The 20212-nt window shown below is 35.8% G+C and overlaps 2 protein-coding genes across 11 annotated transcripts in view; both read left to right on the top strand.

Moving 5' to 3' along the window:
* The window catches only part of igfn1.1 (immunoglobulin like and fibronectin type III domain containing 1, tandem duplicate 1), a 43158-nt gene extending 41706 nt beyond the window's left edge, over positions 1–1452 (top strand). For all 10 annotated transcript variants that reach the window (XM_028446890.1, XM_028446892.1, XM_028446894.1 and 7 more), the window contains 2 exons: positions 535–861; positions 949–1452. In XM_028446890.1, the coding sequence (XP_028302691.1) occupies positions 535–861; positions 949–953 (332 nt within the window). In that variant the 3' untranslated portion in view covers positions 954–1452. The remainder of the gene's footprint in view (positions 1–534; positions 862–948) is intronic.
* A 5388-nt stretch (positions 1453–6840) lies between these two features.
* Positions 6841–19736, top strand: igfn1.3 (immunoglobulin like and fibronectin type III domain containing 1, tandem duplicate 3). Its single transcript, XM_028447266.1, has 21 exons — positions 6841–6892; positions 7005–7127; positions 8175–8311; positions 9034–9133; positions 9959–10001; positions 10094–10277; positions 10390–10503; positions 12457–12619; positions 13160–13432; positions 14401–14777; positions 14933–15076; positions 15143–15284; positions 15358–15651; positions 16737–16916; positions 16990–17118; positions 17207–17515; positions 17607–17692; positions 17816–18008; positions 18123–18419; positions 19261–19587; positions 19681–19736. Exons 1-21 carry the CDS (start codon positions 6841–6843, stop codon positions 19683–19685), a joined length of 3672 nt encoding a protein of 1223 aa, XP_028303067.1. The 3' UTR covers positions 19686–19736.
* The last annotated feature ends 476 nt before the right edge of the window (positions 19737–20212 follow it).

Consider the following 20212-nt stretch of genomic DNA (forward strand, 5'->3'; position numbering starts at 1 on the left):
AACAACCTAATCCATGATAAATATCCACATCTCTGTAGATGTTATTATCAAAACTGTAGCAGAGGATGTTGAAATTTTACAGCCTAAACCTGGTTGATAGTGTTAAAGGGATCTTCCACTCTTTTTACAAATGTGGCCTAAAACCTATGAAATGTCCTTATTAGAAGATCTATGCCTAACAAAACACATCATTTTGCACCATATTCGTTTTATTGACTTTTAAAAATGGGACTATGAAATGACATCATTGATGACGTAAATCACTCCTTTTAGTCCATTGAGTTCTATAGGCATTCAGGATCATTTAGCAGCTTTTTAAGTCAAAATGACAACTTGTGCTGCTTTGGGTCGCTCTAAAAATCAGTAAAAGCTCAACAAGTCAATGTAAACCTCTTTTTTTAAAATTTGATAAATAAAATCCATGAGCTGAAAAAATCTGTGACCACAGGGGGCAACAGTTCCATAGAGGCCAAGAAGAAGAAATGACTACAAATATTAAACATTTTGATGTAATAAATGTTTTCCTCCTTGCAGAAAAGTTCACTGTGAAAATGCCAGAGTCAAAGGTATGCAATATGGAGTGTCCTCCAAAATTCCTGGTGCCATTAAAAATGCACACGGCTCCTCAAGGATACGAGTGCTACATGAGCTGCGCTATAAAAGGAGATCCCACTCCTCATGTGACATGGCTCCGAAACAGCATCAGCCTGAATACCAACACTAACTACTTCATCTCCAACACCTGTGGAGTGTGTTCTCTGCTCATACTGACGGTCGGGCCCAAAGACATGGGCGAGTATACGGTGGTGGCAGAAAACTCCCTGGGAAGAGAAGAGTGCTCCACCAAACTCACAGTTAGAGGTATGAAAGAGGAAAAATGATCATAACACATACTGTGTGATGACGGTGGGAATATGAAACTTTTAACTTCCTTTTTCTTTTCTACAGAATAGACAGTCACTGAAGACGTGCAACGTTGCTATTTAACCCCAAAGCAGAATATGCTGTTAGGAAAGATTCAAACATAAAGTTATACATCATATAATTGCTTTTAACTCATGAAGCTCAATCATAAAACATTATGTAGTGACATCAAAGCCTGACTCAGACCTATACGGTGAAATGAGAATACCCTAGATGTGTTGGTAAATCTTAATATATTGTCCAGAATAATTTATTTTCTTATGCCTGCTTAAATAGCACAACACTATTGGAATATGATTAAATTACTGCTGATAAATTGGCTGTTTACAAGTGTGTTCTTGAAAGTGATGTAATTGTATTTGCTGTAGTTAGTTTGGAATCAGAAATAACAGCAAGGCGTACACATGAGTTAGTTGGTTTGTGCTAAAGTGAAGACTAAAATCCATAGCAGTTGTTGTCATATTATGTTTAGCAGAGGAAAATGTGTGTTTTGCTTTGATGGAAATAAATATGGTGATGTGAAATGTACATTTTGGTCTGCAAGTCACTTTGTAAAGTATTTTTTACAGTTTACAACTTTAAAGTTGCCCAAAATTAATCAGAATCACTAAATAAATAAAGTAAAATGATTAATTCCGTAATAGATAGTGGATCATTATATGAATAGTCTTTAATATTAGAAGTGTTTTTTATTTTAAAAAAATGTTAGCCATCCATACATTTTCTGACCCGTTTGCTCCTTTTTCAGAGTTGCGGGGCAAAACTGTAATTTATTTTGTAATTTTAGTCATTTTCTAAAATACTAATTTAGATAATCAAGCCCAAAAGTAGCTGCTATTGCTGATTTATGACATGACATTTAACTGATTCATAAGAACAAAAAAATACTGAATGAACTCAGTGATGTGGTCGATGCATTTTTGAATTTTCAGATAAGTAATTTGAGCCAGGTCAAGTTTCAGTGATTAAAATAAATGTATTTTACAAAATCTTTGCTCCCATTTGTTGAAAAATTTGACTGATAATGACAACCTTCTAAATATTTATAAATATTATACTTAGATTATACTTAAATATTATATTTAGAGAATACCTGGTTTCATCTTAGAGAGAAAGTTTAATCAAATTTGACAAGAATTTGCAACATGTTCAAGAAATGTGATAAAATACATGTTCAATTGTTCAATTAAACTATATATTTCATGTAATGATAACAAAAAAGAAATGTTTCACATCTCAGCATATTCTTCCAGGGCTGATAATCAATCCATTTTTAGTTGCTAAAGGTTAAGGTCAACATTGAGTGGCTGGTGCAGGATGACACCTCTCACTTTCAAAGCATTGAGGAAATGATTCTATTCATTATGAATATATGATAGTATATATTTAAATATTTCAATGTGTAATTATTATTCTGAGGCTGAACTATTTTGTGCTGCATGTATATGAATATAACAGACTTTCATTATTCGATCAGAGGGAAAATGGTTCATTAAATCAACACTTTCTAAACATGCATAACTAATTATAATAAGGCAAAGTTGCAATCTTACCTCTCCCTACATGTTGTAATTAGGATCGGGCAGCTTGCAAGTAACAATTACACTAATTCCCAAACAGCTCGGTCTATGTCACTTTCCCTGAGACTTCCCTTTTGAAGAAGCGCAGCGAAAAGCCCCCCGCTGCAGCTTAAAGATGAAATTTCAGTTTTGAGGGTGGGAATGAGGAAGCTCCTCTGCTGTATTGACCGTGGCGACCCTTTTGAAGAACCTATGGCACTTCAGGGCCACGGTGCATGTTGGGAAACCTATCCCAGGGGTCCCAAAGAAGACGCAGTGGGTGTAGGCTGCTGTGAGTTTCTTTGGATGGTTTATTGCCTGCCTTAAGGTAGAGCTCACACACAAGAATCAGCTGGAACTGGGCTGGATACGCGGCAGCGCACAACTATTTCTACCTAAAAAACAGTGAGTACACATCAAATTAACAACTAACAGCTAACGATTGAGTGTGTTTTAATAATATATAAAATAATAAATATATATATTTTTTTTTAAGCTAGTGAAAATGTTCTTATATCAGTTTTTTTGATTATAAGAATTTAAATTACTGGTATGTCATTCAACATTCAAATTAGGCTAATACGATTGTTAAATCCATAAAACAATTTGCTCAAGTGCAAGGAGAATAATGATATTAATGTATTAAATATTTAATTTTAGGAATGTTGAATAGTCAATTCCTCTGGAAAATAAAGAAACACTGTATGAATATAATAAAATATGCATTTACAAAAACTAAGGATGCAAAATTACTCAATATTTAGCTAGCAGAGTACAACTTATTAATAGGTTTTATTTATAGGTTTTTAATTAAAAAAAAACACCTAATTTGCATTGGGAGACAGAAGTAAAAGTGCTGTACTATGAGACGCAACTGTGAAATGTAAGACATAACCTGAGACGTTATTCATAAATCAGTTTCACACATAACAGCCCGAGGAAAGCTATTTTCTCTCTCAGACATATATAGCTCTCCCAAGCAGTGCACCGTATGTAGAAAACTGTTAAAAATGCAGGAATGTCATTAATAAGCACAACAGTGCATAATTTATTCTAATTAAATATAATTTAAATGATTAGAGAGGCTGTCAAGTGTTATTCTAGAACAAAAAGTGTATGTTGCTGATTTAATGGAAGGATGAAAATAAAGTGAGATTCTCAAAGTGTAATAAAGTAAGTAATTTAAATAATCCAGTATGTGAGCCTTTTTCCAAATCCCAGCTGCGTGTGGTACATATGCTACCTGTGAGCACCTTATTAAGCCCTTGAGCAAGGCACCAGATGAGTAAAAATGAGTAAATGTTGGTTGAAAATGTATTTCCTTTTCCCTAAAAGTGTCTAAAATGAGTGACTACAAATGTATAACTTGACATGCTTTACAACGTTTCTTATGAGAAACATTTCCAATCATGTTGTAAAAAAAAGTCTCGTTAATAAAACTGGAAAGACAGAAATGTGACATGAGCAAATGGTCGGAGCTAACGTTACGCCTTGCGAGTCACTGACGCCATTTCCTGAGTCGTGATAGATGCTTTTACGAGGTATGTGACCTCCTGCCTGCAAAATTAGGGAGGGAAATTTCATTTATGTAAAAAGGGAATGCCAAGCATGGTCGTGGTCAGTCAATTTAAAAAGAAAAAAAAGTACCCACACTCTAGATGTAATTACAAACTCATTTTCAACCAAAAAACACAACTTTAGCTTTCGTTTTTGCCTATTTGGCTAATTAAAAGCACTTTTTTAAAATTCTAATATCTTTACTGAAAACAAGGCTTCTTTACATGTCCATTTCATACAAAAACAATAATTTCCTATACCTTGGCTTAGTCTGAATAAACTGTGTTTAGCGATGTAATTATTGTGTCCATTGTCCATGTTTAAAGTAGATAACAGCTAACATTTGGTGCAAGAAGAGAGAAAAAATCTGGGTAAACTGTAGCAAATGCAGTGATATAATGATTCTAATGATAGCTACTGTACATAATGAATGTTGTCACTACCAGAGGTGAAAGTAACGGATTACAAGTACTCTCGTTACTGTAATAGAGTTGCTTTTAGGAGTATATTTTAAAATCGGAAATTTTACTTGTACTAGCAATTTGTTACATTTCTAAACCAAAACGTTAATGAGTAAATTATTATTTTTTTGTTTTAAAATGATCAACAGACATTGTGAAAGCACAAAAAATAGAATTCGTAAATGTAGCTACACTTAGAGAACGAACATTTATGTATTTTGAATTCAATTCATTGGTGTTATTTTGTCAAAAAATAAATAATTGTACATTTTGACCAACCTTTTATTTTGAACAGATGCCTTTGTGGAAAATAAATTCATTCCAATTGTGGTAGATGTGGTCTCCTCCTTTTTACGTTTCTACATGAGATGTTTACTGAATGCAAGGGAACCGTGGCAAGATTTATTAGCAAAAATAAAGGCAGTGGCTATCCGTACGGTTGACGTATCAATATACCGACATTCTGTCCATACGCAGCACCCCTATTTGGCCAGTTTAGCTCAGGTGATAGGTCAGTCATTGGCTAGTTTAGGTCATGTGACTAAACCTTAAAATAACATTAAAAATTGTAGCGATTTTGGGTTATAGCCTTACCTTAACCGTAAACCTAAGCCTAAACTTAACCCAAAACCTAACCCTAAACTTAAAAATTGTTGCAATATTGGGTTATAACCTAAACTTAACCCTAAACCTAAAAATTGTTGCAATATTGGGTTATAACCTAACCCTAAATCTAAGCCTAAACCTAACCCTAAGCCTAAACTTAACCCAAAACCTAACCCTAAACTTAAAAATTGTTGCAATATTGGATTATAACCTAAACCTAAACTTACCCCTAAACCTAAAAATTGTTGCAATATTGGGTTATAACCTAACCCTAAATCTAAGCCTAAACCTAACCCTAACCCTAAACCTAACCCTGAACCTAACCCTGAACCTAAAAATTGTTGCAATATTGGGTTATAACCTAAACCTAAACTTACCCCTAAACCTAAAAATTGTTGCAATATTGGGTTATAACCTAACCCTAAATCTAAGCCTAAACTTAACCCTAAACCTAACCCTAAACCTAAAAATTGTTGTGATATTGGGTTATAACCTAACCCTATTCCTAAGCCTAAACTTAACCCTAAACCTAACCCTAAACCTAAAAATTGTTGTGATATTGGGTTATAACCTAACCCTATTCCTAAGCCTAAACTTAAACTTAACCCTAAACCTAACCCCAACCCCAACCCTAAACCTAAAAATTGTTGTGATATTGGGTTATAACCTAACCCTAAACCTAAGCCTAAACTTAAACTTAACCCTAAATCTAACCCCAACCCTAAACCTAACCCTAAAAATTGTTGTGATATTGGGTTATAACCTAACCCTAAATCTAAGCCTAAATTTAACCCTAAACCTAAACCCAACCCTAAACCTAACCCTAAACCTAAAAATTGTTGCAAAATTGGGTTATAACCTAACCCTAAATCTAAGCCTAAATTTAACCCTAAACCTAAACCCAACCCTAAACCTAACCCTAAACCTAAAAATTGTTGTGATATTGGGTTATAACCTAACCCTATTCCTAAGCCTAAACTTAACCCTAAACTTAACCCCAACCCTAAACCTAAAAATTGTTGTGATATTGGGTTATAACCTAACCCTAAACCTAAGCCTAAACTTAAACTTAACCCTAAACCTAACCCCAACCCTAAAAATTGTTGTGATATTGGGTTATAACCTAACCCTAAATGTAAGCCTAAACTTAACCCTAAACCTAAGCCTAAGCCTAACCCTAAACCTAAAAATTGTTGTGATATTGGGATATAACCTAACCCTAAGACGCTACGTACTTGTACCAATAGAACCAGGGGTTGTCCGTACGACAACCGTACAAATAGACACTTTCAAAAATAAAGTGAAAGTGACTAGTACTATTTAACTGAGTTACTTTTTACTTTTACTTGAGTAATTTATGTATCACTTACTTGAGTACAATTTAAATCAAGTAAGAGTACTTTTACTTGAGTAGGATATATCAGTACTCTTTACACATCTGGTCACAACTCCTGCAACAAAGACAATCAGATCAAAAACATGTTCCTCCAGTAAATTGTACATTTCAAGCTGACAGAAAGAAATCTCACAGTGACTAACAGAGCGCCAACACGGCTCAGCTTCACACCAACGACACATGATACAACCGCTAACACATGACAGCATCTCCACTGACGTGCCAACAAAGTAATTAACCCAACACGGCTTGAACATGTCTACAGCAGCACACACTGGACTCTAACCCTCATGTGCTTTCATATGTTATTGAGGAAATCAACAGAGAGGCTTCCAACATGTTTAAGATACGTAAAGCAAAGGATACAGAGCCAACAGCTCCAGGACAAGGTGAGTTACACAGTTACAGTATGTGCTAAATCACCCTTTTTTACACTGTGTGGGCAAAAAATCCTAAATGACAAAATGTACTTTCTTCCCCAAAAAAAAAAAAAAAAAAAAGTGAAAATAAGGAAGAAATCCAAAGTGCCTGGAGTGATGATCACTCAATATGTGGAAGAAGTACCAGAAGGAAAGACAACTCCTGATTTCACTCGTAAACCTATCGCCCTCACGATTCAAGAAGGTAAGAGTGATTATGTAATTAAATGACTATTATTTTTATCCTCATAAAGTTACAAGTACGTTCTCATTTACTAAATTTCAATTACAATTAATCACAACTATTGATCTTGAAATAAAATATCTATTGGTTAAATCTTTAGGCTTCCTAATCAATGAATATACAGTATAGGGGTTTGAATGTTTTTTCTTTGGACGTCTGAGCCATTTTTGTGTCAGCATATGCCTAAAATTAATTTTAATTCATGTTTTATGGTAAAATGTGGAAAAGCTTGGTATAAAACATATTTTGATAATTATTAACTACATACAGTATGTGTAGACCTGTTCACTGTAACATGTTTCCCCATTTTAGCGTTAAATTATAATTGAGCATTTTTATAGAATTTGTATTAGAAATTCCAGTTACTAAGTCAATTATCTAAACTCTATTACAATTTAAATACGATACGTCATAAATGTAATTAATTAACAATTACAATTTTAATTGATCCTAACCCTGTTTCCAGCTGTCAACATCATTGTTTGCACAATTCAGCAACATAGAGTTCATTTATATAAAAACTCTTTTTTTCTTTAACAAAAAATGATTATTAAACGTTTTTTTCAAATGAATAAATACTTCAACTCTGCTTTACCTCACAGGCTTGAAATAATGCATTTTTTTATGACGTAGCAGCCCCAGGAATAAGGTGGATAATATTTATTTTAATAATAGCAGACCTGGGCGTGTCTTCTGTAATGCAGTGTTGATATTGTTGATTAAAACTTTTTGTCACAGTTTTTGCCGACTACATTTGTTTAAGTGACAATAAATAGACTGTGACTAATTAAAAATAAATACATGTGAAAAAAAAACCTTTATCAAAAGAATATCAAAAATCATTTACAACTAATTTATTTATCTTTTTTTTTTAATGCATAAACTCTTATGTTTTATATTTTAGTAACAGATTTAGTTGATTAATGTTTAACTAATAGGCCTGATGACCAAATTTAGACTTAAAGTAAATCAAAAATGTGTGAAAAATGACTGCTTTATTGTCCGTAGGAAAACCAGTGCTCTTCAGAGCAATAATCACTGGTAACCCAGCTCCTGTGGTGACCTGGGTGAGAAATGACGGAGTCATTGATGAAGAACACTACAAGGTTATCTTTGACAAACCTTCTGGTGAACACCAACTACAAGTGAGATCATTTAACAAAAAGCTTTTCCTTACAATGAAAATCAATAGTAACTGGATTCCATTGTTGTTTTAATGCTCACGCTGTCAAACAGTTTAACGCTGGAAGTCACTAAATACTTTTGTGTTCTTCTTCTGCTCTTTTTTTTTTTTTTTTTTTTTAACATCCAAATATGTAGAATGTTTGACTTTTAATGAGTCATTTATTAGCTTTTTTTTTTAAATTTATGTTTTTTTTTTTGTTTCAGAGAATTTCAGTGCATTCATACATAAATACACTTCACATCTGTATTAATTGCTATACATCTTGGTCGTAAATATAACAGTCATAACAAGATTGATCCATTTTAAATACAAGTCCTCAATATTCCTCTTTTTTGTTATTTTTTTAGCTTTTTAAAGATTATCCATAGAATTGATAATGAATTATTCTATTTATTATCTTTTTTTAAATTTATTATTAAATAGAAAAATAATCAAATAGTTATTATTTCATAAACATTGTTTATTAAATGAAATACATATTTAAATAAATATTACATACATTTTTATTTTATATTTTTTGATAATGTTTCACTCTTTACTGTCAAATTGGTTGAATATTTTTAAATGATATTTAAATTATTTTAAATAATTGCATGATGTTGAATGATGATCTTATTTAAGGTGTAAACACATGGCCGACAGCTATGTGGACTATATTAAGTCTTAATATGTTAATAACAGATACCTGCTGTTACCGTGGACCATGCTGATACTTACAAGTGTTACGCCCGGAACGAATACGGAAAAGCATTGGTAACTGTAACACTAAATGTCATTGAAGGTAATGTAACTACAACTAACATTACATTCATATTCATATTTTATTAAAACAATAACCTTCCGTTTTATACACTAGCTCTAATTTCTCTCCTTCCTATTTCAGTCGGCTACAAGAAGAACAAAGTTTTACAACAATCAAGAACAGGTATACGAGTCATATTTCATCCAGTCAGGGCCTTTTTGGTGCCCAAGGCAAAATTACTTCATTTTCAAGTATAATAAATACTTATTTTACATCAAAACTGTAATATAAAGAATCTTCAAATAAAAACATTTTTTTTCAAGTAATAAATGATTAACTGGAATGTCTCAACAACAGAATTTAGAATGCTGTAATACACTGTAATACAATACAACACTGTCAATGCAATGTCGAGGGAACAATAACAAAAATGGTGCAAAATCCAAAAGCAATGCAAAACTGTGCAATCAAAAGTTAAAATAAGATATACAAGTTTCAGTACAAGGACATTTCTATTTTCCTGTTTGGTTTTACTATTTAGGAACAGAAATCTTAAAACCAAAGAACACAATTATCACAATTAAAATAAATATAAATATAAATACGGGCAGAGGATTAGCAGATAAAATTACAGATTTTTAATATTAATATTCAATTAAGATACAACATGTACAGAGATTGTAAAGGATGTGTTTCACGTTTATTATACCTTTTTAAATTAATATTAAAAAAAAATAAAAAATGGGGGGTGCAATTTGCCACCCCTCCAGCAGATTGCGGCCGCCTGTGTTGCCTCTTGGGAAGGCCGGCCCTGGATCCAGTTATGAGTATCCTATAATAAATTGTGGGTTTTGTTTTTTGCAGCTATCCGGGAGCTACCAGAAGATTTCAAAAAGTCCCTGAAAGCGTAAGCAGTAAATTCCTACAAATTAAATTGGTTTGGACTTAAAAAAAAAAAATAATAATAATAATTTTCTTTATTTCAAATTAATTTCCAAGGGTTGAATTTGAACCAAAAGAAGAAGAAAAACCAGAAATTGGTGAAACATTTTGGGAGCTGCTGCTGAGTGCAGACAAGAAAGATTATGAGAAAATCTGTGCTCAGTACGGTGTGACGGATTTCCGAGGGATGCTAAAGACATTAAATCAGAAGAAGGTTGATAGGGAACAAGAGCAGGAAAAGGTAGGTCTCACGTGGATGAGAACATTCATCACCTTTGTATTTCACCAACATTTTAAGGTTTACACTGAAATAAACACTGTCATTGTTTTTCTATCATTGTTCTGTTCTGCAGGTAGTTGAGAAGCTGTGCAACTTAAAGCCCATCAAAATGAAACCTGAAGGTGACGCAGAATTTGAATTAGAAATGTCGCTCAAGGACCCGACCTGCAAAATTTTTCTATTCAAGGTAAGATATTTCACATTCAGACATCTCTATACAAGTCAAACAATAACACACATAAAAATATAGTGGCTCTTGACCCAATAACTTGATCAATACTTTTTCTTCTGTCCAGTTTAACAGATACAATCGGTCTAGACATGAACACATAATAAGAGCCGTATATTTAATGATTTATAAATGTTGCTATCTTATAAAACATAACCGTGTACGAGACTTTCCACACTAATTTTGTGAATTATAAACATACCTGACGTAGCCTGAGAATGTGCGTACCGGTACATTAATTATGACCCTGGTGCACAAACTATTTAAAAACATGGAGAAATGACGACTGGTGGTGAAATTGAGGCATATTTACATGCATTTAATGTCCCCGCATATGAGTGTCATAATAAATACTAAAACCTGCTGTGTTATAGATGTGTTGTTTTAGTGCAGTGTTTATAAAATGGGAGTACACGTACCCCTAGGGGTAAGTGACAACACTACAGGGGGTACTTCATAGAGAATGTGGAAAAGTAACAAATAAAAGAAAAAAAAGTGTTTTTTGTAAATTTTTAGTTAAAAATGAAAATTATAATAACAATGATGGAAATAATCTTGTTGACAACATGAACTGAAAACACAAGGGTGAGTCTTGGTTCCACACTAGGTGCAAGATGACCAGAAATGATGAAAAAAATCTATTCCGGGGGGACTAAATACTGTTTTATTAATTATTTTTTACATTATGAGCAAAATGTAGGAGTCAGACAAAGGGGGTGCTTAGATTCAGAAATAGGAAAAAAAGTTTGAGAACCACCGCTTTAGTGAGACATTAGGTCAATGTTTGCAAATATGTTCACCTGTAGCAGACACGCTCTGATGGTGCCATGCCTCTCTCACATTATACCTCTCTGTCTTCAATCCTCAGGCTAAAGTGCTGTCACTAACTTTTCATTTATCAGTCATGCCACTATGGTGATCATCAAATAAATGATGAACTCTTTCTCTCCATCACTCACAAGAACCTCTACTTCATTCTTTGATTTTTCTTTTCTTATCTTTTATACCATGATGTAAAATGCCATTGGTCCATTTAGATGTAAAACATTATTGAGGTCCTTGTGAAGTGAATTCACCTGTGCAAAATTTGGGATAGATTGTGATGTATAAAGGAAACATGCATGCAGGTGTACGTACATGGCTTTGATGAATTAGGATATAGTCGCACGCCATTGTCAGATTTACTGTGCACACACTTCTAGTATGGATACTAGGGCTGGGCGACAGGCGATAGGGATCAAAACTCATATCTCGATTTATTTTCTCAAAATTGCGATATATGATATAACTCACGATCATTTTAATTCAAATTAAGTCTTACCAGAAAGACAAATCTGGGTTGAATTTACTGATACCAAATGCCACACAGACACATTTATTAACAAACAGCTGCACAATGTGTGTCACTTTTGGCTTTTTCTCCTCTAAGGGACAGCACGTGTGAGTGAGTTTTGTAGTGTGGCTTGTTTAGTGGAAGGTCTGGGTTACTTTGGACGCACTCAGAATCCATCTCACTGAGCTTTTAATGTTGTTTTGAGAAGCAAAGAAAACAGCGACTCCTAAAACGAGTATTCTAAAACAAAACAAGCTATTAAAACAGATATATCGATATAGGTGATTCTGAATGAATTTTCTATATTGTCCAAATAGAAAAGTTGATATATCGCCCATCCCTAATGGAACCTACAAATGACTTGTTAAATGAGAGCCTAGATCAAGAATTTAAGCTATTCTAATTAAGATAAACATGCTAGTATCCTGATACAATGTCTATTGAAATGCTTATCTGTCCAACAACTCTTTGTACAAAGGGTTACATTTAGTAATAGAGGGGTAGTAATGTTAAACCTGTTACACATGCACATTTCTGTTATGTTACTAAAAATGTACATATCTGCTGCTTATCTACAGGATGGAGTAATGATTCCCTTCGATGTCGATACAGAAGTAAAACATGGTTTGAAGCAAGTCGGGAAGAAGTTTGTGTTTAGCATCAACGGCGTTAACCCTGAGGATGCAGGACTGTATCAAGTGGAAGTCAACGGCGTTAAGATCTTCTCAACTGACCTAAAACGTACAAGGATGCATTTTGAATTATCCTATTCACGGAGTGAAAGAAGGAATCAGATTTTGTTGTCACGGTTCGCTGTTGGTGTGGACCCAAATGCAAGGAGAGATGGAGGCAGGATAGACGCATAACGTTCTTGGAACCAGTCCATGTTTATTCTCAAAATCAAAATCAAAACTTAAATCCAAAAACAGGAGGGGAGCAGGAACAGGGAGCAAGACCAGACACACTGCACACGAAGGGAGACCACAAACCTGACAACATAATACAACGAACCAGCAACCACACTGTGACCAAGCACACATTTAAATAGTGAAGGAGGCCTGATTAGGAATGGGCCACACCTGGGTGCAAACATGAGGGAGCTACTCAATCACCAAGCACTCACACAGACATCACTGAGGGGTGGAGCCACAAGCAGGAATCCCTGAAACACAGACAAGAGTTAACAAGACTAGACTCAAAATAAACAAAGACACAGAATAACTAAACTTAACTAACAGAACATGACATATGTCTCACTATGCATTGTTGTCTTTTGCTTAGTTCCCGCCGTGGACTTCCTGGTTAAGATTCAGGACGTGAAAGCAGAGGAAAGAGAAGATGCTGTGTTTGAGTGTGTGGTTTCACAACCCCTGAAAAAGGTCGATTGGATGGGAAAGAATGTGACACTGGAACAAGGAGAAAAGTTTGACATCCTTGTGTCTGAAGACATGCTGATTCACACCCTAGTGGTGAAAGACTGTATGCCTCTGGACAAGGGAATTTATGCAGCTGTTGCAGGGCTCAAATCCTGCAGTGCCTGGCTCATAGTGGAAGGTGGTAGACATATTATTATTTAAATCAGTGTTTCTCAACTGGGTGGGTCGCGGACAGCTGGTCAAAAATAAATAAATACTTAAAGAGTTTTAAGAACTTTCTCCTGACCTGCCACTAGGAGGGAAATTCAAAAAATGCCATGATTATGGGCGGGCTCCTGGAGCAGTTAAGACACGCCCACTCTATACTATAAAATCTCCAATGAACAATGTATGCTATGCTAACTAGCCACTCATTACGCAATATACCTCTCTATTCACTCTTCTCTCAATCCAACCTACTCACCACAGGTTGTAGAACCCACAAATGGTAGTTTTTATAAAAGGGGCGGGGATAACAGTGCATGTTTGTGATGCAAGATGGTGCCAAAATGTCACATGACCTTGTTCTCAGCCAATAGCAAAAATCAATTGTAATAGCCGGGTTTCAACCCATAGAGGGCAGTCACTGACATTTTACAACAAAATATGCTAAATTGAAATACTTTGACTAAAATATTGAGAGTTGGACCAGAATCAATCAACAGCACTACTTCATATCCAAATACATTTGAATTGAGCAGAAAAAAGTGGTTTTGGGGTTTAGTTACTCGTCAAAGTCTCTAATGTTGGACTTGTCTTTTATTTTGAAAGAAACTTTTCTTTTGACAGGCATGCTGTGAAATGCATGTTGCACAGAAAAATATTGACATTTATGTTTTAAAAAAAGATTATATATGTGTGTTTTCAACAGCTACAGTATTTTTTAAAAACAAAATTTTGTTCATTGGATTCTAAAAAAAAAAGTCGGAAAATGTGGGTCCCGGGGTGAGACTAGTTGAGAACCCCTGATTTAAATGTAATTTTGTTTTTATATAGAAAGGTTCATATTACAATAACTCGATGTGAATTTTCCCATAGTTGACAAAGATCCAAAGACGAAAGGAAAGAAGAAACCTCGCAAAACAACTCGGGCCGGCGGTGGTGGAGAGGATCTTCTGAAAATTGCTCAGGAGCAGCAGGCTAAGCTGGAGAAAGACAAAGAGGAGTGGATTGCAAAAGCAAAAGCAGATGCTGAAGCGGCAGCTCAAGCCGCAGCAGAGAAGGCAGAGGAGGAAGCCAAGGCTAAAGCAGAGGAGGAAGCCAAAGCTAAAGTAGAGGAAAAAACCCCAAAAAGTGTCAAAGCTAAAGCTAAGCAAAAGAAGAAGGAAAAAGTAGCTGGTGAAAAAACAGAAGGTGTAACAGAAGAAAATGCAGATAAAAGTGAGTCTGCTGGTGAGGAGGAGGAGGAGGAGGAGGAGGAGGATGATGTAGGGGAGAATAAAGAAGATGCTGTCCCTGAAGTAAAAGCAGAAGCGTCAGCTGAGGTTACTTCTACTGGGGTTACAGAGAATGAGGAAGAGGAGCCTGCTAAAGAGAAAAGAAAGCGAGTTAGAGCAGGTCCACTAGTCCCCGAGACAGTCATTGGTAAGCTATGTCAGAACAAATACTGATATATTGTATATGTTCTTTGTTTGAATAGAATAATGCCTTCCTTTTAGACCCAGGAGTGTACTTCACCGGCGGATTGTCTGACGTAACAGCTATTATTGGAACTGATGCAGAGTTGATGTGCAGGATAAGCAGTGAAGATTGTGATGCAGTCTGGTACAAAGATGGAAACGAAGTAAGAAAAAAAAATTGAATTTTTATGACATTAAAAGAGCATAAATGTTGTGCTTTTGCATTTCAGATAACAGCAACAGATGATATTAATATTGTTAAAGATGGAACATATCGCAAACTAATTATTAAAAACTGCAAAGAAGAGGACACTGGAAAATACCGATGTGAAGCGGATGGGCGTAAAACTGAGGCCAATCTAAATATTGCAGGTACTGTAAAGAAATATTGCAAAAATAAAACAAATTCAACTCAGTAGATTAAAAGAGTTGCTGTTACTCCTAGATCCCCCAAGAATAAACCCTGATGAGCTCGCCGAGTTCATGAAACCAGTCATCATTAAAACTGGTAAAGATGCCACTTTTAAGCTAACTTTTGTTGGCCGCGAGCCCATGAAAATTCAGTGGTACAACGAGGGCGAAGAACTGTTGGAGGACGCCCACATAAAGATTGAGAAGTCTTCGGAACACAGCCGCCTTCTCCTCATCAAGTGCAAGCGAAAAATATCAGGAGAAATTAGAATTAAGATTAAAAATGAATATGGAACAACTGAGGCCGTGACCGAACTGATCGTTCTCGGTGAGTTTTGCACAATGGTAGTTTAGAAGCTGCATGCTTTTTATTTAACATATTTGGTTTTATTTGTGACTACAGACAAGCCAACAACTCCTCTTGGCCCTGTGGATATCATTGAAAGTTCATCATCTTGTATTGAGTTCACATGGAGGGCTCCCAAAGACAATGGGGGTTCACCAATCACTGACTACATTATGGAGCGCCAGCAAATAGGCCGGAACAGCTGGAAGAAGTTGGGCAAGATTGGCCCAGAACCCAAGTACCGAGACGTTGATGTGGATCACGGAAGAAAGTACTGTTACCACATCAGAGCCGAAACTGATCAAGGCATCAGTGAAATGATGGAAACAGACGACCTCCAGGCAGGAACAAAGGGTGAGACACAGGACACAAACCTGTGGACTCTTTGTTCTTCGTTCTATTTTAAAACCGGCGGTCTCGCTCTGGCCGTCACCCCGTCCGACGCACCCCCCCCAGGTACCCAGCAGGGAGGCGGGTTCAATGTCTCCGGAGCGCACACGTTCCCACGTCTCGAGGGCAAAGACAATATGTATTAAGTGTTGCAGGCTGAAAAGTTTGGGAATCCCTGCTCTATGATCTCTTTGATAGAGCGCACACATACACATGAGAGCACCACTGCGCCCCACAGTAGTGGCGCGCCCCACTCTTTGAGAAGGGCTGCTTTAATCACGTGTGTGCTTTTCATTTTTTGGTTTGATTTATTTATGTATTAATAACATTTCAATTCACCAGTTCATCAGTAATGTGACTTATGCGTTGCTCCGTCTTTTTCCAAAAATAAAAGTTCCCACCCCCTCTGTGGGTTCCCTCTGTGTGGTGAGCTTAAAACATGAAGCTCTCATGCTTGTTTCCCATGAAACTAAATATCACACAGAGATTTAGTTTTAAAACAGAAAATTACTGCTTGTCTATTTTTTAATTCTCTGGTTTTGTTTTACTGACTTAAAACCAAAACAGAATTACACACCGTGTAAAACGAAATAACCAAAGAACGAAGGGTACACAGATTGACAGAATACGGTATTGTCCAGTTTAAACACAACCTTCCGTTTTGTTTTGTCATTCAGCGTACCCTGGCCCTCCCAGTGTACCAAAAGTTGAAAGTGCTTTCAAAGACTGCATTAATCTTGCTTGGTCTGCCCCCACCAATACCGGAGGAACAAATATTTTGGGATACAATGTGGAGAAACGCAAGAATGGCAGTAATCTTTGGAGTCAGGTCAACCCACCCGATGAGCCAATCAAATGTAAACCCAAAAATTATGACTTTTTTAGTAAGTGTGATTTAGTTCTTGTAACTGAAATTATTTCTGATTACAGCGAAACAGTATGCAGTGAAAGACGTTGTTGAGGGCATCGAGTACGAGTTTCGAGTATCTGCTATTAACATTTCTGGTGCTGGAGAGCCAAGCCCGCCGTCGGAATTTGTGATCGCAAGAGATCCAAAGAGTAAGAAATGAGTAAACACTAATTATGTAATATCCCATTTCAATCCATGTTTTCTGAGTAATTACAGATGAATTGTTCACACTTTCAGAGCCACCTGGTAAGGTTATTGACCTGAAGGTGACCGATTCCACCTATACCACATTGTCTCTGGGTTGGACCAAACCCACAGAGGAGGAGGGGGTCCAAGATGAGGCCAAAGGTTACTTTGTGGAGCTCAGACCAGCAGAAAACACTGAATGGAGTCACTGCAACTCCGGCCCTATTATTGTGACCTCTTTTACTATTATGGGTCTGAAGTCCATGGCCATGTACTGGGTTAGAGTTACAGCAACCAATGAGGGTGGTGATGGAGAACATCAGGAGCTGGACAACTACATCATTGCAATGCCACCACCAGGTGAGTTAGTTGGACCATTCAGTTTTCTACAGTTGGAATAAACCTTATTTTAGTCATGTTGTTTAATCCTTTTTGATCACTTATGATATAGTAAGACCTCAATTCACTGACAAGAAAATGAAGAACTTCATGGTGATGAAAGCTGGAAATTCTGCTCGAGTCAACTTCAACTTTCAGGTTTGATATCTGTCAAATTATCTTGATTAAACATGAAATTAAGTTGATTTAAATTAAATTAAATAATTCGAGAAAACAGTATCTATGGTCACCCTAACCCTGTACATCTTATGTTGCAAACAGGCCTGTCCAATACCAAGAATCTCATGGCTGAAGGATGGAATGCCAGTGCCCAAAAATGTAGCAGTGAGCAACTCAGACACATCCTCACAGTTACTGATTACTTCAGCAGAGCGTCATGACACTGGGATCTACACTATCATTGTCAAGAACCTTGTTGGTCAGGATACCTCCAGTGTTGAGATTATAGTTACAGGTATTAAAATAACTACATTGTAAGCAAAACTAAATATTTCCATATTCTTCAGCAAATAAAAGCCTTCTCTTTTGGGAATGCTAATAAACATCTTTTCTCCCAACTTCCTTCTAGATGACCCCAAGCCTCCAGGCCCCGTTGAGCTAGAGGAGAATGTGTCAGGAACTGTGACAATCTCCTGGACTCCATCTCCAGATGAAAAGAAAGATGATAGGCTACACTACATGGTCTCCAAACGTGATTCTGTGAAGCGAACTTGGCAAACAGTAGCCGACCATCTTTTCAACAACAAGTTCACCGTTATCAATATCATGCCAGGAAGACAGTATAAGTTTCGGGTCTATGCCAGGAATGACATGGGGCTCTCCAAACACTCTGAGTCTGCATCTTGGGAAGTGAAAAGGAAAAAAGGCAGGTTAAAGAACAAGGATTGGTGGGATGAAATGTCGCGGGATTAGATCTAAAAAATTACACTCTACGCTTAGGTACCAAAATGGTACCCTTCATAAAACTGTCATAAAAATGTTGTATATAATCAACATGCTCTTTCTGTCAGAAAAACCTTTTGTTTTCCCATGAGAAAAACACAAATTCTGCATTTAAAAAAACAAGGTGCAAAGTGGAACATTTGATATTAAGTTATTACCGAGTTGAGTAGGTCAATAATTGATAGGAACATTGATTTTGAAGCATAATTACCTTAAAGCTATGAGCTTTTTTTAAAAAAAAATAAAAACACTCTGAGCATAGGAAACAAAACAGTACCCTTCATAAAAATGTCTTCAAAATGTCATATATAAATATTTTTGTCCACTTTTTTCATATCAGATTTTTCAACAACTTCATACCTAACCATAAATATTAAGTTTTTCATTATATTTTTATACATTTTATATTTGTATGCCCTTTGTCATAAAAACCCTTTTTTATGACAAAGGTTTGAGGCATTATCACTTTTAGAGCATTTGTTTTATTGTGTTTTATTGAAAATGCAATATTGAATTTTTGAAATGATATGAAAAGGATGGAAACTGAATTACTGACTAATTAATTAATGATCACTAATGACAGAGTTGAGTAAAGAAAAAAAACACTACACACAGTAAGGCTGGAACACAATGAGCCTGAATGCATTTGATTATTTAGTGCTCTAGTGTCCTACCAAATGGTCCACAGGTCGATACCTTTCGGCGCGAACACTGGAACAGTTTTTTTGTGCGTGCTTCTAAATTTGTTTCTAACATTATTCCAGAAACCTTTTCTTTGACGTTGCCAACGACTGAGGACTGCAGCTTTGAGACGCCTCCTTCTATTAGCGTTCCTCTAAAAATGCACAAGAGCCCAGAGAGCTACGAGTGCTACATGAGCTGTGCTGTGACCGGAAATCCCCGGCCGCACGTTACTTGGTACAGAAACAGCGTCAGCCTCAACACCAACACAAACTACTACATCTCCAACACATGTGGGGTCTGCTCCATGGTTATCCTCAGAGTTGGGCCCAAAGATAGTGGGGAGTACACCGTTATCGCAGAAAACCCTCTGGGCCGAGTTTCATGTTCAACTAAACTAGTCGTCGAAGGTAAAAGAAAAAAAATACTCACCCTGTTTATTTGTCCAGCTTTAATATGAAACATTAAAATATATTACCATGTTTTATTTTCTATTCTTACAGATTAGGAAGAAATGACTCACCTGAACGCTGGAGGATTGCCGTCTTGTTTGATAATTCAAAAAAAAACAAGAATCTGCTTTTTGTGTGACTGACTGCTTCCACTGTGAAAAAATTCCTTCTAGAAAAGGCGAGTCTCCACTGAAAGCTTTAAAAGCTTCAATAAATAATCAGGGGTGTTCACAACAATTACTATTCAGCTGCTTTTTGCTTGTAGTGTTTTAACTCATATTAAAATAAATGTTAGCAATATGATGATTTTCAGTACAGGTCTGGTATTTTAAATTGTTGAAAATGGCTTACTTTGAAGTATGAACTGAACCTGACTGATAAACTTATAAAATATTTTTTTTTAATCAATGATACTGATAAGTGATAGGCGTGATGCTATGAAATAGCAATACAAAGACAGGAACATATACATACAGTACATACTTATACAGCACATACACATGCTGTGTATTTATAGTGATAATTTGAAATTCTGTATTTAAAAAAAGTGGTTTTATGAACTATACTACATACATATAAATTA

The sequence above is a fragment of the Gouania willdenowi genome, chromosome 5 (genome assembly GCF_900634775.1).
Source record: "Gouania willdenowi chromosome 5, fGouWil2.1, whole genome shotgun sequence".
NCBI lineage: Eukaryota > Metazoa > Chordata > Actinopteri > Blenniiformes > Gobiesocidae > Gouania > Gouania willdenowi.

Coding starts and splice junctions, on each gene's coding strand:
- igfn1.3 (XM_028447266.1), top strand. CDS start 6,841: ATGTTTAAGATACGTAAAGCAAAGGATACAGAGCCAACAGCTCCAGGA. Junction 14,778..14,932: donor AAGCAGAAGCGTCAGCTGAG/GTTACTTCTACT, acceptor TTGTTTGAATAG/AATAATGCCTTCCTTTTAGA. Junction 15,077..15,142: donor GGTACAAAGATGGAAACGAA/GTAAGAAAAAAA, acceptor TTTGCATTTCAG/ATAACAGCAACAGATGATAT.